The sequence below is a fragment of the Pan troglodytes genome, chromosome 7 (genome assembly GCF_028858775.2).
Source record: "Pan troglodytes isolate AG18354 chromosome 7, NHGRI_mPanTro3-v2.0_pri, whole genome shotgun sequence".
Classification (NCBI taxonomy): domain Eukaryota; kingdom Metazoa; phylum Chordata; class Mammalia; order Primates; family Hominidae; genus Pan; species Pan troglodytes.
This window is the reverse complement of record NC_072405.2, coordinates 7,720,471-7,745,269: the sequence shown is the minus strand read 5'-3', so window position 1 is coordinate 7,745,269 and position 24,799 is coordinate 7,720,471. Positions and strand designations below refer to the sequence as shown.

The following is a 24,799-nucleotide window of genomic DNA, read 5'->3' as shown; positions in this document are numbered from 1 at the left end:
ATATTATGGATTAATTGAAATTCCTGAAGATCCATATATTATCAATGTACAGTAGTGGTTCACAACCCTGGCTGTACAATGAAATTTCTCAGGGAGCACTAAAAATAAAATAAAAATAAAATAAAATATAATAATAAAATAAAATAAAATACTGATGCCAAGACCACATCCCAGAACAAGTGAATCAGGATTTGTGTGAGTGGAGTAGCTGATTTCTCTTAGGTTTTAACCATGAGATTCCTAAACACAATGAAGTCGTTATGCTGAAAGAGGAAAAGGTTCTGACCACTTTTCATTTTAAAAACATTAAGAACTTAAAAGGAACAAAGGGAGGGGAAAGACAAAAAGTACGATGCCAGCATCCCTTAAATTATTGTAAAGTATGTTTAGGACAACATCAGGAGTCTGCACAAATTTAATTCAATTTCCACCATCGTCCACACTACAGGATCCACACAGAGTAGCTAATTTAACATTTGTTTACCAAATATTAATATATATAAATTTCAGGCTGGGCACAGTGGCTCACGCCTGTAATCCCAGCACTTTGGGAGGCCAAGGCAGGCAGATCACTTGAGCTCAGGAGCAGCCTGGCCAACATGGTGAAACCCCGTCTCTACTTAAAAAAGAAAAAAAAAAAAAAAAAAAAAAAACTAGCCGGGCGTGGTGATGCATGCCTGTAATCCCAGCTACTCAGGAGGATGAGGCAGGAGAATTGCTTGAACCTGGGAGGCAGAAGTTGCAGTGAGCTGAGATGGCACCACTGCACTCCAGCCTGGGCAACACAGTGAGACTCCGTCTAAAAAAAAATTATATATTTTATATATATTTATATATACATATTATATATACACACACACACACACACATACACACAAACAAATTTCTATAACGCGCCCAACACAGCAGCCAGCCTGGGAAGCCAGGATGGACCAGAGACCGCTGCCTGCGGGCTGAGCGCGGCCTTAGGTCAGGCAGGCAAATAAAAACACGTCTGCACGGCTACTTACTAAAGTAGGGATGGTGATGAAAACGCTATAAAAATGTTGAAAAGAAGGATTCTGAGAAATAATTTTTTTAACATTACATTCTCTAGTATTCTCATCGTGCTTCAGTTTGGAGTCTTGGTCAAAACTGGTGTTCAATAAATTCAATGAAACATTTATTATGAGTCAGGAACCACAAAAAGTGGCTGGAACACAAAGATGAATGACACACTCCTTATCCACAAAGTGCGGCCCCTTCTTCTGCAGGCTGCACAGGTCCGAGGACTGGCCAGGCTGCCTCGAACACCAGGCCGAGCTCATGCCAGCAGCACTGGGCACACGGCCCGCGAGATCCCGAGGCCTGAGCGCATCCGCTCCCGGGATCCCCGCCAGGAGGAAGGCGCTGCCACCCACGTGTCACAGACGGGAACATGGAGATGCTGGCGGTAGCGCCCTAACCCTGACCAGGAGATGGGACGTGGTCGAGATAGGACTCGAACGCCGGGAATCTGGCTCCAGAATCTGTGTTTCTAACCATGACATTATCTAGCCAAGTAAGAGAAGAACATTGTTTTCCTACCACAGAATGTTAGGGGTGGGATCTGCTAAGGAGAACAGCAGCAGGTGTGTGCATGTGCGCTGGCAGAGACACGCGAGGAGAGGCAGAACGGAAGAAAAACATGAAAGGAGACGAGCGCAGAGTCTGGTATCGTCCTTCGGTAAAGTGATGAGGGAAACAAAAGATATCCGTTTGATGCCATCTTTAGATAAGCAGCTTGTTAACGTGTTCACATGAAACGCCCTCGTCTCCTTAGCAACGCGGCCCTGGCCCCAGCAGGACCCTCTCTCCAAAGCCCTTCCAGGGTCAAAGGGCAGCGCCTGTAGGCCGGGGAAATGGAAGTAGGAGCACCCCACCCCCACCCCCTGCCCACAGGCCGCGTTCTCCAGCTCGGGCTTTATTCCCACAAGACGCTGGCCTGCAGAGGGTCACCCCGGCAGAACCTCAGCCTTCTGTGCCCCTGCACCTGCCAGGCCTCGAACACTTGCCAGGAGATCTCAGGAGCCTGGCACACAGGAGCCCCCGGACCCCATCCCTGCCAGGGCGCCTGCAGGACCTACAGAGCATCGCCCCATCCAATGCCTCTTCCCGGACAAGGCCCAGCGCCCCAAGACCTGCTATCCCACGGACGCCCGCAAGGCAGGGCCCAGGACCAAGCCGTTATCTTCTCACCCGATGGCTGCACAGCGTCTACTCCACAGGAAAGAACATGGATGGGGACAGTCACCTTCCGCCTGAGCCTTGCGGGGCACTGGAAGCAGGAAGCGGCCGGGGCTTTTCGGCCGAGTCCCCGGCCCGCAGCTGCATTCTCCAGCTTTTCCTGACACTGTAGGATTCGGTGTCTAAATTTAAGACCAGAGAAAAAGCGTTCAGGAACAACACAGCTGTTGCGCCGCCGCTGTGCTCCATGGCTGCGGGTGTCCTTTACATCTCGGCATTTATTCTGAGTTAAGTGCGGATCCATTCACACTCATGGACAAAAAGTCTTCCAAGGAAGGAACGTGTCTTACACCCAAAGATGACCAAACCTGTGAGAAAAGGTCTGCGTTTGATACACGAAGGGATGGATAAACAAACATCACAGTTATGGCAGCGTAACAGGAAAGCAGTTCTGAGACAGCGACGGTGAGCCTGGACCCACACGAAAGAACGTGCCACAGACCGGCTGGTACGGGGAGAAAGCATTAACTCCAGAGAAGAGAAAGCCTGAATTAACTGTAAATTAACAGCCATAAATACTCTTTAATAACTAAGTATTTCAGACATTTGGTGACGCAGCCTAGCACAGAGAAAAGCATTTAATTCCAAGTTCACAGGTAGCAAACCTGAAGTTCAGGAAGAGAACTCGTTTTAAGAGTGCCTCAAAACCTGCACTGCGGAGAGCCCTGTCAGCAGGGCCAGCCACAAACGAACCCCCGGACACAGGAGCACGGGGGACCACGGACTACAAAGCCACCACCAAAACCCTGAAATGTCAAGATGGGAGAGGAGGATGGAGAGAGGGGTGGGGTGGGGAGCATTCTAGGGGGCGGCGTGGAGCACAGTGGGGAATCTAAAACAGGGCCTGGCCTGGGAGCGATGTCGTCACGTTTTGATTTTTCACTTCATTTCTCCCAATGTCTCTGGAGAAAGCCACTTCAAACCCCAAATGTTGGCTTACTAGATTTTGGAAGCAGATAATATTTGAATAGAAGTGGGTAATATTTCAAGAATATAAAGAGAAACATATATTTAAAAGTAAATGTTTTAAATGGCAGGCAATATTTCAAATAAAGTTTTATTCCTTACTACTCAGTTGTTTGGTGAATTCAATTCAGTGCATAGTACCAGACGAGGAGCATTAACTCCATCCATATGAAAGCAGCCCCCCCTCCACAAACACCCATGCACATTAACACACGTGCACACCAACGTACATGCACACTAACACGTGCACACATGTGAGCAGTAACCTGCATGCACCTGTGCACCCCAACATAATGTAGACATGTGCACACTAACATACATGCACACACAGAGACAGGCACACATACACACATGACACAATGTGACAGCCTTGCTTGGGTTAATGAAGTCTCATTCTAGAAAGTTTGTTTTTGTTTTTATTTTTAAACGATTTCAACCTTTATTGTAGGTTCACAGTTACATGTGCAGGTTTGTTACATGGATATACTGCATGAGGCTGAGGTTTGGGGTACAAATGATCCTGACATCCAGGTACTAAGCATAGTACCCAAGAGGATCCTGTCACTCAGGTACTGAGTGTAGTACCCAATAGGGCATAGCACCCACTTGACCCCCTCCTCCCTAACAACAAGGAGGAGGTCCAGGACTGCATTTCCCAGAAGGCTTCCTTTTCTTGCACTGATTTGGTCAAGGAAGACAGAGTGTTTTAAAGGTAGAAAGATCTAACCACTCTTAAAACAATCACAAGTTAAAGTGCAGGTAGGTGGAAGACAGCAATGAGATTTGCACTTAATGTTTAAGCTGAATAGCACTAATTCTGTTCATCAAAAATGTCCTGAATGATGTGCTTGTGGCACTGAGGAACGCAGGCGCATGCGTCGGCCTGCATTTGCTCAGAGCCTATTGTGAACTTCACGGAACTATAATGGCTTAAACTTCTCAGCTTGTCTTTATGTCTGGCTCATATTTTGCCACGTTAAAGCCCACAAATTAAAACAGCCACACGCTGGCATGCAGGACTGGCTCTGCCCCACGTGAGGGTCAGGGGCGTATGGGGTCACAAAAGCCAGTACTGCTCTACTGGTACTGGTCAGCCCATGGTCTAGTCCTCCGCTTCTTCCATGAGTGGAGACACAAAATGACTGAATAGGATCGCATCCTGAGACGAGCTTGCTGTACTAGGCAACGCTGAGTTGCCTGGGAACGTGATTCAGCCCTGGTTTCTGTTTCCCCTAATGAATCCCACTCCTTGGTTACTGATTGAATTGGGCAACGTCTCCAGGCCTCTTTGTGTCCCACACAAGGGCGAGCCCACTGCACCAATGAAAAGGCACGAATTCTCGTCCCACTGAGGAGCCACCAGCTCCATAAATAATTTTTTTCTTTTTTACCACTTTGAAAATGGCAAAGAGGATAATCCAACCTGTCATGTTCTGAGATAAAAGATGAAAAACTTCCTTTGCAACTATTTTCCCAGGAAATACAGAAATTTTATCTAAATTCACGGTAAAAAATCTCTAAAGATGAAAGGTATGCATACATTTAAATAAAAAACAAGTCCTCTGGCAGCAGAATAATGACCCCCAAAGAAGTCTACACTGTGATCTTCAGAAGCTGAGAATTGGTGACCTCACATGGCAGAGGGACTTTGCAAAGGGGAGAAGCCGAGGGTCCTGAGATGAGACAGAGGTGATCCTGGACTAGCCATGGCCCACTCTAATCACAAGAATCCTTAAGCCAGAGAACCTTGAGCCAGAGATGCAGCATCAGAGACACCCCCACCCCACCCTCTGCTGCTGGCTTTGCAGATGGAGGTGGGGCCACAAGCCAAGGCAGGCAGGACCCTCCAAAGCTGGGAAACGCTGAGAAACAGGTCCCCCCCAGAACCTCAAGAGGAGCTGGCCTGGCTGACACCTGGATTTTAGCCCAGCAAGACCCCTGTTGGACTTCCGACCTCCAGAACTCTAAGATAATAAATGTGTATGGTTTAAGCCAAGAAGTGTGTGGTAATTTGTTACAGCAAAAAGCCTGAATTCTCTCAGGAAATGGGTACTGGAGTGCTGACTCCCCCAGTGCGCCTTCCCAAAGTCTTAGGAATAACTGGGTGATGTCACCACTACTCTGACAGAGCTCTCAGACATCGGCCTTAATCATATGTCTGCCATTTTTTAGAAACACTGTGAACACAGCATGAAGACAGGTAAGCCCTGTATCAACCCCAGTGCTGCTCATGGGGATGATGGGAGGATGTAGTGCTTGTCACAGATGTTTACTGGGTTTGCACCTTCATCTACATGAATTTGAAATCCAGATCAGTGTGCTCTGTGAGAAACCAGAGTTGTGAGAGAAACGAGGGGCCCTGTAGCCATCATCCCATTACAAAGAACTGACTCCCAGGAGGAAGAGCCCACCCCATGTCCATACAACCCGTGCCATCTCTCTCCTCCTAGTTGATCCCACAGTGTCTTCACTGCTCAGCTCCCACCCAAACCTGAGCACAGTCTCCTGTCAGGGACCAGCAGAGGCTCTCAGCATGTGCTGCCTACTGCAGCTGACATTCTTACACAAACACAGTTGTGCTCACTTCCTCCACAGGCACTCTGAAAAGGGAAATAAAGCTTTAACATAAGTGTTTATCGAAAAAATCAGTGCAAAAGAAAAGTGACAGGCAGATATCCCATGACCACAATTAACATTTTCCCAAAATACAAAGATAATCTGACATTAGAAAACTTTAATAGTATCACTTCTCAGTAAATACAACAGTGGAGTCACCAATCAGAGGCAGAGACAAGCAGAGCCTTGACTTACAGATACACCTAAATAAATCCAGAAGAATGCAGGCAATGACTGTAAACAATAAAATTAAAATGTGACAGCTGGAAACTGGATCACTTCCTTACACCTTATATAAAAATTAATTCAAGATGGATTAAAGATTTAAATGTTAGACCTAAAACCATAAAAACCCTAGAAGAAAACCTAGGCAGTACCATTCAGGACTTAGGCATGGGCAAGGACGTCATGACTAAAACACCAAAAGCAATGGCAACAAAAGCCAAAACAGACAAATGGGATCTAATTAAACTAAAGAACTTCTGCACAGCAAAAGAAACTACCAACAGAGTGAAAAGGCAACCTACAGAATGTGAGAAAACTTTTGCAATCTACCCATCTGACAAAGGTCTAATATCCAGAATTTACAAGGAACTTAAACAAATTTTACAAGAAAAAAACAAACAACCCCATCAAAAAGTGGGCAAAGGACATGAGCAGACACTTCTCAAAAGAAGACATTTATGCAATCAACAAACATATGAAAAAAAGCTCATCATCACTGATTAGAGAACTGCAAATCAAAATCACAATGAGATACCATCTCACGCCAGTCAGCATGGTGATTATTAAAAAGTCTGGAAACAACAGATGTGGGCGAGGCTGTGGAGAAATAGGAACACTTTTACACTGTTGATGGGAATGTAAATTAGTTCAACCATTGTGAAAGACAGTGTGGCCATTCCTAAGGATCTAGAACTAGAAATACCATTTGACCCAGTGATCTCATTACTGGGTATATACCCAAAGGATTATAAATCATACTACTATAAAGACACATGCACATGTATGTTTACTGTGGCACTATTAACAATAGCAAAGACTTGGAACCAACCCAAATGTCCATCAATGATAGATTAGATTAAGAAAATGTGGCACATATACACCATGGAATATTATGCAGCCATTAAAAAGGATGAGTTCATGTCCTTTGCAGGGACATGGATGAAGCTGGAAACCATCATTCTCAGCAAACTATCACAAGGACAGAAAACCAAACACCACATGTTCTCACTCATAGGTAGGAATTGAACAATGAGAACACCTGGACACAGGGCAGGGAACATCACACACTGGGGCCTGTTGCGGGATGGGGGGCTGGGGTAGGGATAGCATTAGGAGAAATACCTAATGTAAATGACGAGTTGATAGGTGCAGCAAACCAACATGGCACATGTATATACCTATGTAACAAACCTGCATGTTGTGCACATGTATCCTAGAACTTAAAGTATTAAAAAAAAAAAAAAAAAAAAGTGACAGCTGGACCGGGCGTGGTGACTCATGCTTGTAATCCCAGCACTTTGGGAGGCCAAGGCCAGCGGATCACCTGATGTCAGGAGTTCAAGACCAGCCTGGCCAACATGGTGAAACCCTGTCTTTACTAAAAGTACAAAAAAATTAGCCAGGTATGGTGGTCCGTGCCTGTAATGCCAGCTACTTGGGAGGCTGAGGCAGGAGAATCGCTTGAACCCGGGAGGCAAAGGTTGCAGTGAGCTGAGATTGTGCCACTGCCCTCCAGCCTGGGTGACAGAACAAGACTTCATCTCAAAAAAAAAAAAAAAAAAAAAAAAAGTCACAGCTGAATGTTTAAATAGGGTTTGTTGGCAAAGAAAGGCTTTTAAAGTAAGGCACCAAAGTCAGAAATTTTACTTCTTACATATGAAACAAAATAACTCAAATGGCAACATGAGAAACAAAAATACTTGAATTGTAAATATATGAAAAAGGGTTAATACCTTGTTTTGATTTCAAAAGAATAAAATAAACATCGTAGTAATATTGAAATGAGAAAATAGACCATGCAATGCATGCACCAAAAAGAAAAAAAGATGGAAAACAAGGAAGAAACATACTCAGTAGCACCTGTAACTTAAATAAATAGAGCCGCAAATTATGTATCATCTGCCAAACCAAGAACTATACCAAGAATTTAAAAAGCAAATGTTAAAAATTAAAACAACCGAACTCACGGAGATAGAGAGTAGAATGATGGCTCCAGTGTCTGGGAAGGGTCATGGGGGTTGGAAGTAAGTGGGGATGGTTAGTGGGTCCAAAAAAATGGAAAGAATGAATAAGATCTAATATTTGATAGCATAACAGGAGTGACTATAGTTTAATAATGTATTTGTACATTTTTAAATATCTAAAAGGGTATAATTGGATTGTTTGTAACAAAAAGGATAAATGCTTGAGGGGATGGATACCCCACTGACCCTGATGTGATTATTACACATTGCATGCCTGTATCAAAATGTCTCATGTACCTCATAAATATATACATCTACTATGTATCCACAAAAATTAAAACTTAAAAAATTAAATAAAAAGCAAATGTTATATGTATAATATTGATGAGAGGGCAGATAGGTACATTTGCCTAGAACTATATTAAAACTTTACAATGAAGATCTTTAAAAATCTCCACATCTTTTGAAATATTTTAAGTCCAAAGAGCTATTCCAAGGAAATAATTAAGTACTCAAATAGAGGTAATTTATCCAAGTATTATTTATATCACTGGAGAATTGAACATTGTTGTCAATAACGAGAGACTGGTACATAAACTGAGGTGTGCGCATGTAATGGGGAACCTCATAGCTATGAACACATTTTGAATATTTGATTGACAAGGAAAGCACCATAATATACTGCAGTTATTATAATAGGCACAAGATATCAATTTTCGATAATATAAACTATGAACCTATATATGACTACGAACATAGAAAATATGGAAAGTAAACCAAAATGTCAATAACAACCATCTCTAAACCTTTCAACTTTTCTTCATTTTGTTTGTTAATTTTTCTATGGTAAGACATATGGCTTACATAGTTTGAAAAAAGAAATAACTAACTTAAAACAACTTATAGTTTTCACGATTTCTAGAAGCAAAGCTCTGAATTAGATAGAAGGTCCTTTTTACCTTTATAATGTGTATACTTACTTTTAAATAATAAACTTATTTCCTAACTTGTTGAACTAAAAAAACTTAGAATTCTTTACTTATAAATAAGCACGATGGGTATTCATCATCCCATACCCAGAAGGCCTGGTAATAAGACAAGTGTTCTCTTTCCTTGAGAAACAGAGAGACCTCGGGGCATTTGTCACCTTCATGGGTGATGAAATGGGACAGGTGGAACAAACTTCATCAGGGTCAGAAAAGAGACTGACAAATCTGAACTAGAACTTGGTTTCCAACAGCCAGGCAAATATTGATTATTTTTACACATTCTGCCTCCACTTTATTTTGTAACATTAGAAACTGGATTCCTTACCAATGTAACAGGCAATGTCAGTTATCTCACAGTGTTCTTGCTAGTTAAGGGAGAAATGGAAGAAAACACTAGGGATTTCTCCTGGTTTAGCCTCATAAACAATGAAACCAAATTGGACTCATGGGTTTAATTTAAAAAAATCAGGTTTGTCAAAGCTAAACACACTTTAAAAAATTAGAAGGCATTCCCAAACCCTAACTAAAAGCCAGTGATTCATTACCCAGTAGAAATAAAAAATAATATGTTTTAATACAGAGTTGCTTCTTGGAACATGAATCCATTACATATAGACAATGAGAATAATAAATTGTTGCGGGAAGTCAGGGACCCCAAACGGAGGGACCGGCTGAAGCCATGGCAGAAGAACGTGGATTGTGAAGATTTTATGCACATTCATTAGTTCCCCAAATTAATACTTTAGTAATTTCTTATGCCTGTCTTTACTGCAGTCTCTAAACATAAATTGTAAAGATTTCATGGACACTTATCACTTCCCCAATCAGTACCCTTGTGATTTCCTATGCCTGTCTTTACTTTAATCTCTTAATCCTGTCAGCCGAGAAGGATGCATATCGTCTCGGGACCCTGTAATAACTGCATTAACTGCACAAATTGTACAGCATGTGTGTTTGAGCAATATGAAATGTGGGCACCCTGAAAAAAGAACAGGATAACAGCACTTGTTCAGGGAATAAGAGAGATAACCTTAAACTCTGACCACCGGTGAGCTGGGCGGAACAGAGCCATATTTCTCTTCTTTCAAAAGCAAATGGGAGAAATATCGCTGAATTCCTTTTCTCAGCATGGAAGGTCCCCGAGAAAGAGAATGCGCACCTAGGGGTAAGTCTCTGAACTGGCCCCCCCAGGGCGTACCTGTCTCTTATGGTCGAGATTGCAGAGGTGAAATAAACTCCAGTCTCCCATAGCGCTCCCAGGCTTATTAGGAAGAGGAAATTCCTGCCTAATAAATTTTGGTCAGACCGGTTGATCTCAAAACCCTGTCTCCTGATAAGATGTTATCAATGACAGTGGTGCCCAAAACTTCATTAGCAATTTTAATTTCGCTTCCGTCCTGTGGTCCTGTGATCTCGCCCTGCCTCCACTTGCCTTGTGATATTCTATTACCCTGTTAAGTACTTGATGTCTGTCACCCACACCTATTCATATACTCCCTCCCCTTTTGAAAATCCCTAATAAAGACTTGCTGGTTTTTGTGGCTTGTGGGGCATCACGGATCCTACCAATGTGTGATGTCTCCCCCGGACACCCAGCTTTAAAATTTCTCTCTTTTGTACTCTGTCCTTTTATTTCTCAAGCCAGCCGACACTTAGGAAAATAGAAAAGAACCTACATGATTATCGGGGCAGGTCCCCCGATAATAAATGTGTCCTCAGTTTCTTTTCCACATAGTCTTTGTCTCTGAGCAACATATATCTATTCAGTTACCTGGACAAAAGAGAATTTTCTTTTGCAAAATAAATTAGATTTCTACATTCAGAATTATTGTGGGTTGACCCAGAAGTAATGCTAAGAATTCATGCTATCATTTATCTTATTTCAAATGAGACAAAATATCAAAATGCAGTCGTTCTTATGCTTGTCTAAGCACAACAGAAATGTAAATACTGTTCTAAGTTCTGCATGAAGATTGCAATTGCAATAATTACTGAAGAAAGCGTTATACACGTAATTATTTACACTGAACTATCATATCATTGAAATAACCGTTTGAGTAACTTCAGTGGGTTGTCTCAAAGACATGTGATTGTTATTCCTGAAAGTCCAAATGTGTATTTTAAAAATAATCCATTTAAATGAATTTGCATGCAAGTCTGCTATCATTCAATGCCCTAAGAACACCCATGAAAAATCCTCACTTTGAAGACAAACAGTTCTATATCAAGGTTATATTATCTCCTTCTCCTTCTTATTCACACTCCAGGAGATACCTAAGTTTTATAGGTTAGGTAATACAAATGAAGCCTTTTTCAGCATTTTGGTCTGGATGATTCTTGGCTGTGGCGCTGTCCAGGCACTGTAGGCTGCTCTGTGGCATGCCCCACCATGACCCATCAGATGCTGGAAGTAAACGCCCTCCAACTGTGTGACCAAAAATGTCTCCCCACATTGCCAAATGTCCCCGGGGACAAAACTGCCCCCATTTGAGAACCACTGCCATAAGGGATAACAGCAAACATCTCTGTGGATATGGTGCAAGCCCTTCTGTAGTTCTGAAACACCTCCTCTAGTGAGAGAGAATGGAAAGACTGGATGTTTCTACAAAAACATTCATGAGAAAGACTGGTGCGAGGCTGGAAAATGAGGACACCCCTAAGCTTCTCTCTCCTTCCTCAAATCCACATAAATGACAAAGGTCTAAGAAGAAATCCCAAACGTAGCTGGGACACAGGAACACGTAGGCCACCAACGAAACACAGCACTGAGGTCCCTCGAGCAGCAGAAGAGACAAGTCAGCATGACCGAGTGAAGCACAGACGGGCAGAGAAGGCTGCGAGAGGGGGCGCGGGACCCTCGAGACACCAGGCTGCAGCCACAGGCAGAAGGCAGGGCTCCCAGCTAATTCTGCTCAGCAAAACAACTACTTCCCAAGAATGTCACAGAAACACAAAATACCCAGCACCCAAAAAGGTGAAAATTCACAGGGAAATTCTATAACACTAAATGCCTGTGGGGAAAAAGTCTCACATCGCTGACCTCAGCTTTGACCTTCAAAAAACCTGAAAAAGAAGAGCAAATTAAAACCAAAGTGAATGAAAGGAAGGAAATAATAAAGACCAAGACAGACATGAGTGAAGCAGGGAACATAAATACAACAATGAAAATCAATAAAACCAAGCCAAAAGGAAGGAAATCAGGACATCAAAGAGGTATCTGCATGCCCATGTTGACTGCAGCTCTGTTTACAACAGCCAAGATCTGGAATCCACCTAAGTGTCCGTCCACAGACAAATGGATAAAGAAAATGTGGTGCACGTACACAGTGGAGAACTATGCAGCCATAAAAAAGAATGAGATCTTGTCATTTGCAACAATATTGATGGAACTGGAGTTGATTGTGTTATGTGAAATAAGCTGGGCACAGAAAGATAAACACAGCATGTTCTCAATTATTTGTGGGAGCAAAAATTAAAACCCTGAACTCATGCAAATAGAGCAGAAGGATGGTTACCAGGGTAGTGCAGGGTAAGAAAAGCTGGTTAATGCGTATAAAAATATAGTCAGATAGAATGAATACAATCTAGTATTTGATGCCACATCAGGGTGACTACAGTCAACAACTTCTTGTATGTTCTAAAATAACTAAAAGAGTATAATTGATTGTTTATAACACAAAGTAAAGATAAGTGCTTGAGGTGATAGACACCTTTTTCATCCTGATGTGATTATTTTGAAGTGCATGCCTATATCAAAATATCCCAAGTAGCCCATAAATAAATACACCTAATATGTACCCACAATAATTAAAAATTTTTAAAAAAGAAAATCAATGAGACCAAAATCTGGTTCATTGATAAAATCAATAAAATGGATAAACTTCAGACTGAAGAGGAAGAACAGTGAGAAGACCCAAATTAGCAACATCTGGAATGAGAGGGATGATGTCGTTAGAGATAATAAGGGAACAAGATGAACTTCATGCTAACAAAGTTTCTCAGTGGGTGGGGAATGCTTTGTCCACAGGACTTGGTAGTGCTGAAGACTGCCTGGCACTCACCGCTGGAAGGAAGTGCGGCTGCCTCTGGGCAGAGGCCAGCTGCTGTGGAACAGCCTCCACACCCAGGAAAGCCCACAACAGAGAACTCTCCGATCCCAAATCCTAACTGTGGTGCCTGTTCATCCTAAAGGTGTACAGTTTCCCACAGAAAGCTCCACCCTCCCAAGGTAGAATCTAACAGCACAACCTGATCCAGCAGCTGTGTGGCTGAACCACAGGCACGTGGGTCTCAGGCATCCAGGGCATGTATGTATCCTGACAGCCGTATGGTAGCAGAGACCCTGCAGATGGTTCTGTGGGGTCATTTTGGGGACAGTGAGGGCAGAGGAAGAGCCCTCCTCTGGCAGGGTCTGCAGTGAGTTCTGGGGGGTTTCTCAAGCCGGCTCCTGCAGGATGTGGTGCGTATCTTACTCGCACCTGGAGTCAACACAGGGTGCTGCTTGTCCCGCAGCCAGAAGACATCGCTCAAAGGACTGGCACGGAGGTGGGGTGGCCCCTCTCAAAATCTCTGTCTCTTATCCCCTGATGCCCTGCGGCTTCCATGGTCCCTCAGGGAGTGAGATGCCAGGGGACAATGCGGGGTGCTCCAGTGAATTGCGGCTGGAGGCTGAGCTGCCTGTGCCACCAGACCAGTGGGCAGAAAGGAAGTGGGTGTGACCACATCCCTGGGGTGCAGGAGAGCCTCTGTTGCTGCTGATGAGGGCAGCATGTCTGGACCCTGGGTCCTCTGAATCGCTAGCACTACCACACTTACCAGACAAAGCTTGCAGAGGATGGCAGTGACCCCAGTGACCCCAAACAGGCGGAACCACCAGGAGGTCAGCACTCATCTTCACCAGAGGGGAAGCTCCCGGAGCCAGGACTGGGGCCACGACAAGGGGAACACAGGTGGGGGTGGGGACAGGAGTCACGAACACTGGGTCCTCAAACCATAAAAGCTGCCCGTAACACTGCTGTGTCATGCAGATATTTATATAGGAAAAGTAAGCCAACGCGCTCCCTCATTTCCTGCAGGGAACCCTGGCAGCATCTAAATCAAGAGGGGCTGTGCTGAACCAGAGAAAGAAGAAGGAATGTGCCCGGGCATGGTGGGCTCACGCCTGCAATCCCAGCACTGTGGGAGGCCGAGACAAAGACATCGCTTGAGCCCAGGAGTGCAAGACCAGCCTGGGCAACATGGCAAAACCCCATCTCTACAAAAAAATACAAAAATTAGCCAGGCATGGTGGCAAGTACTTATAGGCCCAGCTACTCAGGAGGCTGAGATGGGAGGATCACCTGAGCCCAGGAGGTTGAGGCTGCAGTGAGCCATGATGGTACCACTGCATTCCAGCCTGAGTGACAGAGGGAGAAAAGAAGAAAGAAAGAAAGAAGAAGGAAAAAGGAAGAGGAGGAGGAAGAAGAAAAAAAAGAAGAAACGTTGTCCCAGGATCCTTTCGGAGTTAGGGGACATGACAAATGTGATTGCAACTTCCCCTTTGGGATAAAGCTAAGTGGGATTCCATCGTATAAGGGATAGCCGTGTCTCACGGGCGCTGCCATTGTCATCGCACAACAAGAGAACGAGAGGACAGCCCGAGTGGATGGACCCAGGCCGCAGACTCTTGACCTCCCCCGTCCTGGCTGCCCCGGGCTCCCGAATGGCCTCCCTGCACTTCTGACAGCTCCCCGTGCTGCGAATGACCACTTCCCAAAGTGCAAGACAAAACGACAACAAACATCAACAACAAAAACGTTTCGATCAACATCTCTGGCAGCTGAAGGCAGGCGCCATAGCTATATCCTGACACCCACACATCCCTGCTGGGGTGCGTGTCCCAGGAAGGGGTCTGTGCAGAGCTCTTGGGGGTCTCCTGCTGAGCCCCGTGCTGCTGCAGCTGACGAAGTCAAGGGTCTATGGGATGCCTGATTTCCTTTTTAACAAGTTATCTTCTGCTTAAACACACCAGAGTGAGTCTTTTCTTTGCAATTAAGCACCCTAACTAATTCACAGGACAAATAAGCAATTGCCCCTTTCTGGTTACAGGGAGTTTCAATGGAGAGTTGACAAGCGTACTATGGACTGTCTTTTCTGATCAGGGGGGAAAGCAGATATCAAAAATAATAATAATAATAATAATAATAATAATGAATTCAAGCTCGCCTTACAACTCCTCAGAAGCTGTACACAGAGCTCCCGAAATGCCAGAACAAGAGCTGCCTGTTCCTGAGGTGGCAACTTGGTCTGGCAGCCTGAAGTCAACACCATTTTCTGAGGCCACCAAGTGGGTAGAGAAAGTATCGGAACTCTGAGCCAGAACGTGTGAAGCTGCCACCAGGTGAGACGTAAAAGAAGGAAAGAAACAGAAGGAGATGACAGGGCAGTGGCAGCAACATGGCCCCCCCTGAAATTTAGACCTTTCCATCAGTGCAAAGCACCTCTGGAATAAGAAATAAGAAATAATCCTCCCTTCCCTTTGACAAATCTCGTGAAATGCCGTCTCCGTGACTGTGTGCTTCACCCACTGGCACTGGGGCAGGTAAACTGACAAAACCCTCCTCTCGAATCTGCTCTTTGTGGGTCTGGGGACTGCAGGAGGTGGGCATGGCCCTCTGGACAGTCCCTGCAGCACCCAGCTGTGGTCACTGTGGCGTCCACAGCCCCAGGATGCTGTTGTCCGAAGGCTGTGTCCCGTCTCACCACACCCAGGCCTGTGGACGTGCACTCCTGTTTCCCCACACACCACCAGCTTCCACAGGAAAGCTCTTTGAAAGCCACTGGAAAATAGTTCAGACTGCTATTTGAAAAGCTCCATTCTGGCAGTATTTGGGGACAGTTTGCAGTCACACGTACACTTGGTGAATGCACAGATTCATTCGGAGCACACGCAGTGACGTGGCCCTGCTCCTACTCTCTGTCAGGCCTCCCGAATTTCTCAACATTCTCTCCCCACTGCCAATGATAACAGCAGAAACACTGTGCGCATGAGAAGTTTTTAAACACAGCTCTGTTTGAACAGAGAAACACCCAGCTGAAGCTGTGGACAGTGTCCGCAGCCTCTCCTGCTTCTGCCCCAGGAACACTCACCCCCGGCCTTACCATACCCAGCTGCCTGTTTCCTTCCAGGTAGCCTGAGCCTGGCCAGGCCCCCGTCATCCCTGTGCCCCTCCCCGGGTGGAGCACCCATCACAGCAGGCAGTAAGCAAATGCTGGGTAAGGACCGCAGGACGGACACACACAGGAAGCAAGAGCAAGATCACACTGTACCTGAGCAGTCCCCATTGTGGCTGGGCTGGGCGCAGGCAGAGGGTTCGCAGCCGCGAGGGAAGCCGCGCAGGGCTAGGGCCAAGCCTCGGATGGCGAGAAAGCCTAGGTGGGGAATGGATAGAGATGGGGAAAATGTGATAAAAAGGGTAAATAACCTCCCCTATGGGGAAAAAAAAGGAATGTACATTAAAAAGCGAGACTAAGCAATAATTAATCAGCTGAAAAGAGCAATATGGCAAGAAGAAGTAGGCACAGAAACTGTATATAAAAATCACCACCAACTGTTTGTACACCAGACCGTGGAATGGCACGCTGTGTGTGTGGATCCAGGATGTATGATCGTGGAAACTACTATTTCCATTCCAAAGCAGGATTTGAAATGATAATAATGTACATTTAACCATTTTGAAATATTGAACCAAAGAGAAATAATAAAACCATACTTTAAATCAGCAATTATGATGATTCCTTATATAATTTGATGAAAAATAGGTATCTGTGAAATTAGTCCAGTTCTGCAAAGAACCAAACAGATTCCAAGAAACAAACAACCAGTACCAGAGAATATTAATAATTGATCATTTTCTTTCCAGGAGACAAAAATGCTATGTACCCAGATGAAATTCAGTGTAGCATGTTTTTAAAAAGAAGGTGCTAATATATGTATTTTTGATAAATTACAAAATTCCCAGCTCATTTTTTCCATGGCATACTAATGCATGAAATTATTATTCCCCGCCAGAAATGAATCGGAGGAAGTACGAACACTTGTGTTTTTTTAAGGAGACTTATTAGGTTTATAAAGTTACACTGGAAAGATATGCCAGTCTTTTCTTCTCACTGAGCTGGTGATCGCGAAACACTCTCCTACATACACTTTATATAGCCTTAAAAACTATGATCATGTTATATTGACTTTCCTGAAGGTCAGGGCTGCTGAACATTGCCTGCTATCTGCTGAAACGTTGTTGTCACCAGAATCTCTGACCAAACATCTGTTTGATGATTAGTTAGTTAATGCCATGTAAATACTTTCAAATGTAAAATTCTAATAAGGTAAGAAAATTAGCTAACTTTTATTGTAGCAAGCACATTTGGGAAATATTCATTATAAAATAATAAACAAACTGAAAATCAACCGTTGGTTTCCTGTAACCAGTTAACGTACGCTTTATGTGACTGTCAGTCTAAATTGCCTATTCATTTCCAGGCACTTACTGTTCAACTCTCCACCGTTCTAGAATTCACATTCTGCTCTTCAAGGAGACTTATCCACTTCCTATCAATATATCAACATTTCTCCATATCGGTACAGACAGAACTACATCTTCCTGGCATGAAACAATCACAATTATTTTAGCCCCACAAATCCCTCACTCTTGAGTATTTAGGTTATCTCCAATTTTCCCATTTCCTAAGAATTCTGCATACATTTTTTAATGCTTCTCATTAGTGAGTTTATGCAGGTAGGTTTCTAGACAGAATTACTGAGTCAAAGGATATGCACATGAGCCCAAAATGCTACTAAAACATTGGTTTCTATTTACATTGCCACATATCAACAATCTTCTTGCTTTTGCCTCTGGTGGAAAAAAATAGTTTCTCACTGTTTTCCTAGAGTCTGGGGACCTTTTAATGTGGTTATTGAGCAAACAAATTTCTGTGTAAACTGTTTCTTAGTTTTTTTCTTTTGGGGGATAAATTTTTCATTGCTTTCGAGGAACTCTTTACATATGCCAGATGCTTATCTATTCTACACATTGCAAATGTTTTTTCAGTTTGTCATTTGCCTATTAGCCCCATTAATGATATCTTTCAACAGTTTAGAAGGGTTTCATATGCATGTGTCCAAATCTATCAGTTCCTTCCTTCACTGTTTCTGTGATTTAAAAGATCTTCCCAATTGCACAATTTAAAAAACATACTGTACTAAATTTTCTGTTAGACTTTCAGTAACTATCTTTAATGATTACATATTTAACATGTTTAAAACTTTGTTGAGTTGTGAGATGGAAATGAATTTTTTCTCCAATGGATAACCAATTATCCCAACAAATTTACTGAAGAATCCATATTTTCCTGACTAACTTGAAAATGTTACCCACATAAAACAGTTTGTTCTACAGATTGATTTATCTCCTACAGCACTAGTGTGTTTCTCTTAGTAGACAAGAACTCTCATGGTTCATATTTTTCTCTAACACATCTTATTGAACAATCTTGTGAATTTGTTCTTATAGATTAACTTCATTACCACGTAATCCACTCCCCTATTCCCACCTTCATGACCAATCCAAACAGGAAAGGGTTCTCATGGAAATGATATAATCCACAATCACCACTTCCATGAAGTGCCACATTTCCATGCCGAGTCAGCCACGCAAGCACCACTCCACACCAAGTACTTGGTGATGTTTTACGTACCTCCCAGGTGTTTCATTGTTTTTCCTATAAATCTTACACATTCCTGTTTCATTCCAATATATTTTGTGAGGCTTATTCTTTCTGAGGATGTGCCTACTTTTCCACTACTCTGTCATGCACAGTACAGTTAATAATGTTCATTCATTGATCTCATATTTGTTCTCCATGCCCAACGTTACTAATTATCGTATGGATTTTGTATAGTCTTTATCATTTTCCAATGAAAATAAGTCTCTTGATTCCCAATATCTTTTCTCATATATTTCCCCAAGATAGTAGAGACTTCAGAAGAAATGGAACAATAGTAATGACTGTGGCATTGCCGCTTTGCTCCATACTTTAGCATTTTCGCACTTACTCCTGCACCTGTTGAGTTTCTGATCATATCTTGACCTGTTTCACGGAAGTTTCCTGCCATTTCTCTTTCACTTAGAATTTCTATCACAGACGGCTGCTATGTTGCTTAAAGGCCCTACGATATCTATTGATATAGTCATGAGGGGTTTTTAAAATATCCTTATCTTATGCATTACTACATAGGGATACTATTATTAAAATAACATCGCACTTATGAGGCAAAGCTTACGCTCATACTTAACATCTAACTAGATTCAACTGGCTAACATTTTGGGTAGCAAATTTATATATTCTTAAATAAGGTCAGCCCTTTTCTGTGATACTTATCAAATTCTGGATTCAGTCATTAAATGAGAGTGATGCTTATTAGTCTGAGATAACATAAAATGATCATTTCCTAAAAGGTTTTAAAGAATTTACCTATAAAATATCTGAGCCAGTTCCTCTTGTAAAAAGACATCTATGAAAATTTTTAGTTTTTCCATGGTTACTGCTCCATTAAATTTTTCTAAGTTTTGTTGAATCAATTTATATCATTTATAGTCACCAAGAAAACAAATCATTTATCTTGATTTTCAAATTTCTCAGCAAAAATTTCTACAGATCATCTTCTATTTCTTCTAACTTTATGATTCTATAACATTTTTCACTAACTGTATACTCTTGAATTTTCTCTTTATTTTCTTTATAAATCTTGCCACAAGTTTCCTATTCTCAGCACAGTTTGCACATGTTCTTTTAAACAGCAGAGAGGATTAAGATGACAGATAGGAGGCAGGACTAACTTGCAGCTCCCACTCGGATGTACAGAGCAGCATGTAGAGACTCACGTCATTAACTTTTGCCCCAACAACTACGGCAGGAACATACTAGGAAAGCCAAGAGAATCCACAGACCCTTGGAAGGAACTAGATCAGTGCTGCAGGCTCCCTGAAATGCAGAAAAACCGTGAGTCTGTGCTTTCTCAATGGGGAGGTTCGTGGTCCAGGGAAAGTTCCAGGGAAAATTCTCAGGGGGTTACTGGCTGCCTGGAAATAGACTCGGTACTGTTGGTGGGGCACGGTGGGAGTTAGACCAACCTTTAGGACAGCGGGCTGCGTGGGAGTGGGGTGAGGTCTGTCACTGACAGCTTTCCCCCACTTCCCTAGCGACCTGTGTGACTCAGCAGAGGCAGCCATAATCCCCCTGGGAATATAACTCCATTGGCCTGGAAACCACACGTCCATCCCCCACAGCAGCTGCAGCCAGCCCCACCCAAGGAGAGTCTGAGCTCAGACATGCCTGTCCCTGTCCCTCACCTGGTGGTCTTTCTCTACCCACCCTGGTAGCTGAAACAAAGGTCATAATATCTTGGGAGCTCTATGGCCCTGCCCACTGCCCGAGAAACCTGAATATTTAACCAGGTGACCCTAGGGCAAGTTTGCTTCCTCCCTATGGGACCACAGCTGATGCACTCTTGAAAGCACCACCTCCTGGCTGGAGGCCAACCATCACACTAAACAAAAACACAACCAAGGACCCTCACAGAGTCCATTTCATTCCCCTGTCCCCTCCGCCGGAGCAGGTGATGGTATCCACATCTGCAAGACTTTAAGACAAAAATCACATCACAGGACTCTACAGACACCCCCCAGCACCAGCTCAGAGCCTAGTAGCTCCACCGGGTGGCTGGACCCAGAAGAGCAAAAACAATCACTACAGTTTGGTTCTCAGGAAGCCACATACCTAAGGGAAGGGGGAGAACACCACATCAAGGGAGCACCCCGTGGGAGAAAAGAGTCTGAACAGCAGCCCTTGAATCCCAGATCTTCCCTCTGATGTAGTCTACCCAAATGAGAAGGAACCAGAAAAACAATTCCGGTAACAGGATAAAACAAGGTTATTTACCACCCCCAAAAGATCATATTACCTCACCAGCAATGGATCCAAACCAAGAAGAAATCTCTGAATTGCCAGAAAAATAATTCAGGTCAATTATTAAGCTAATCAAGGACACAGCAGAGAAAGGTGAAGTCCAACTTAAGGAAATGAAGAAACATAATACAGGATGTGAAAGAAACCTTCTTCAGTGAAATAGATAGCATAAATAAAAAACAATGATGACTTCCGGAAATCAAGTTCAAACTTAGAGAAATGCAAAATGCACTGGAAAGTCTCAGCAATAGAATAGAACAAACTGAAGAAAGAACTTGAGAGCTTAAGACAAGGCTTTCAAATTAACCCAGCCCATCAAAGACAAAGAAAAGATAACTTTCTTTTTTTTCTTTTTTTGAGACGGAGTCTCGCTGTGTCGCCCAGGCTGGAGTGAAGCGGCGCGATCTTGGCTCACTGAAAGCCCCGCCTCCCAGGTTCACACCATTCTCCGGCCTCAGCCTCCTGAGGAGCTGGGACTACAGGCGCCCACCACCGCACCAGGTTAATTTTGTTGTATTTTTAGTAGAGACAGGGTTTCACCGTGTTAGTCAGGATAGTCTCGATCTCCTGACCTTGTGATCCACTCAATATGAACAAAGCCTCTAAGAAGTTTGGGACTGTGTTAAATGTCCAAACCTAAGAATAATTGTTTCCAGGGAAGAAGAGAAATCTAACCACTTGGAAAACATATTTGAGGGAACAATCAAAGAAAACTTCCTGTTTTTACTAGAGATCTAGACACCCAAATACAAGAATCTCAAAGAACACCCAGGAAATTCATCACAAAAAGATCATCACCTTAGACACATAGTCATCAGGTTATCCAAAGTCAAGAGAAAGGAAACAATTTTAAGAGCTGGAGGCAAAAGCATCAGCTAACCTATAAAGGAAAACCTATCAGATTAACACATTTCTCAGCAGGAACCCTACAAGCTAGAAGGCACTGGGGTACTATTTTTAGCCTCCTTAAACAAAACAATTACCAGCCAAGAATTTTGCATCCAGTGATACTAAGCTTCGTAAATGAAGGAAAGATACACTCTTTTCCAGATAAACAAATGCTGAGAGAATTCCCCACTACCAAGCCAGCACTATAAGAACTGCTACAAGGAGCTCTAAATCTTGAAACAAATCCTTGAGATACACCAAAATAGAATTCCTTAAAGCATAAATCTCACAGGACCTATTACATGTAACAATAATGCAATGAAAAAAAAAAAAAAAACCCAAGGTATTCAGGCAACAAATAGCATGATGAATGGAATAGTATCTCACATCTCAATACTAACATTGAATGTAAATGTACTAAATGTTCCACTTAAAAGATACAGAATGGTAGAATGAATAAGAATTCACCAACCAAGTTTCTGCTGTCTTCAAGAGACTAACCTAACATATAAGGACTCACATAAACTTAAAATAAAGGGGTGGAAGAAATATTCCATGCAAATGGACATCAAAAGCAAGCAGGAGTAACTACTCTTATATCAGATAAAACAAACTTTACAGCAACAGCATTTTAAAAAGACAAAGATGGGCATTATACACTGATAAAAGGACTAGTCCAACAGGAAAATATCACAATTCTAAATATATATGTAACTAACACTGAAGCTCCCAAATTTATAAAACAATTACTACATCTAAGAAATGAGATAAAATGAGATGAATGAAAACACATGCTCCAAAGTATTCTTCTTTTGTATCCTCTTGTCCTCCTTTCAGTATGGCCTCTGTTAACTTGCCAAGTCTGAAAATGTCTTTATTTGCCCTCAGTATCAAATGATAGGCACATTAGGGATAGAATTCAAGACATTCAATAAATATCTTCTTCTAGTATTATTGTTAAGGCATTATTTACCAATCTATAACCAATTTATATTTTCTTTACCAAGTTGTTTAGGATTTTGCTGTTATCCTGGACACAGTGAAATTTTACAGAGATACATCAGAATATTGAATTTATCTTTATTTCCGCTTAGCAGGTGATACAACGTATCCATCTGAAAGGATTTTCCCTCAATTTGGGGAAATTATCTGCCATTTTAATCTCAAATACTGATTGACCACTGTGATGGTCTGAAAAGGTCTCCAAAATTCACATGCTAAAACTTAAGTCATGAGGGCAAAGCCTCCACAGATGGGCTAAGGCCCTCCTAAAAAGGCTTGAGGGAACAGGGTGTTCTGCTCCTCCGCCAAGTGAGGACACAGTGCTCCTCCCTTCAGAGGACACAGACACAGGGCACTACCCTGCAAGCAGACAGCAGCCCTCACCAGACCCCAAGCCTCCTGTACTTTGACTTTGGACTCGTGGCCTCCAGAACTGTGAGAAATAAACTCCTGCTGTTTATAAAGAAACCAGTCTCAAGCATTTGGTTGTAGCAGCACACATGCACTGCGACACCCCCCTTTCTATTACCTCCTTCTTTAGCTTCTAATGGATCTACTTTTTTGCTTTTCAGATATATCCACTCCGTTAACTGTGCTTTCTCATGTTCTTTTTATGCTTAACACTAGGAAATTTCTTTAGCTTAATCTTCTATTTCATTAATGTTTTCTTCAGCTATATCTGATCTATAAATATCTACCAAGTTTTCATTTCAAGGGCTATAATGTTCATAGTATTTCTTTCTTTTTTTTTTTTTTTTTTTTTTTTTTTGAGACGGAGTCTTGCTCTGTTGCCAGGCTGGAGTGGTGTAACATGATCTCAGCTCACTGCAGCTCCGCCTCCTAGGTTCACACCATTCTCCTGCCTCAGCCTCCCGAGTAGCTGGGACTATAGGCACCTGCCACCACGCCCAGCTAATTTTTTTTTTTTTCTTTTGTATTTTTAGTAGAGACGGGGTTTCACCATGTTAGCCAGGATGGTCTCAATCTCCTGACCTTGTGATCCACCTGCCTCAGCCTCCCAACGTTCATAGTATTTCTAATTGGTCATTTTACAAAACTACCTATTCTTGCTTTACAGGTGTTCCACATAGCATATTGGTTTATGGGATCCGAATCAGGGTCTGAATCCGGGATCCAGCCCTTACTAGTAATACATCCTCAGGACATAGTTACATAAAGTCTCCATGCCTGTTTCCTAATGGGCACATGAAAATAATAAGACTTACTTCATATGCTATTTGTAAGGATTCAATGAATTCCTCAGGTAAAATCCTCAGAACATGAATAGAAATGTTCTAAGAGCTAAACTAGTGTTGCAAACATGGCATCTGGAGCCAAGTGTGTCCATTTGATCTTATGCACTACACAACCTGGGGCCAGTCGCTTAACTCAGTTACCAAAACTGAGGTGTTATAATGTCTATTCTACTTTTCACTGCCTCTACTGATTTTGATGGGAAAAGAAACTAAATTGTGATTCTAAAATTCTTCCTTTTTTATGGCATCCTGCTCTTATTTTACAGAAGAAATCTGAAACCTTCCTTCAAAGACACATTAGATCTTTTTCTGAGTTTTTTTCCAGTCCCTCCTTTAAGCTTATTTTAATAGGAGGTCACCATTAAAATTAAAATTCAGTATGTTTTCTCCTTTAAGGGGATGATTCCCTTTAGATGTCCTGTACTTTTTATCATCTATTCATCCTCATCACTACACACTGAGTGCAGACAGGAGTCCTGCTTCTGGGGCCCCAGAACATTCGGCAGAAGAACATTGAGAGGCAGGTAGCTGTTGCATAGGATAACAGGCATCTCACTGTTTATCTGCTGGAGAAATGTGCAGCCTCAGTCAGTGGAGGGAGAAAGAACCCCAAATTCTTTGACTC

The 24,799-nt window shown here is 42.8% G+C and overlaps 1 protein-coding gene across 15 annotated transcripts in view; it reads right to left on the bottom strand.

Moving 5' to 3' along the window:
* Nucleotides 1-24,799, bottom strand: part of DLGAP2 (DLG associated protein 2) — a 1,020,080-nt gene that overhangs the window by 888,403 nt on the left and 106,878 nt on the right. For 5 of the 15 annotated variants that reach the window (XM_024345427.3, XM_063816097.1, XM_063816099.1 and 2 more), the window contains exon 2: nt 16,334-16,435. The exons of the other annotated variants lie outside the window; for them this stretch is intronic. In XM_024345427.3, the coding sequence (XP_024201195.1) occupies nt 16,334-16,348 (15 nt within the window). In that variant the 5' untranslated portion in view covers nt 16,349-16,435. The remainder of the gene's footprint in view (nt 1-16,333; nt 16,436-24,799) is intronic. 15 annotated transcript variants of the gene reach the window in all.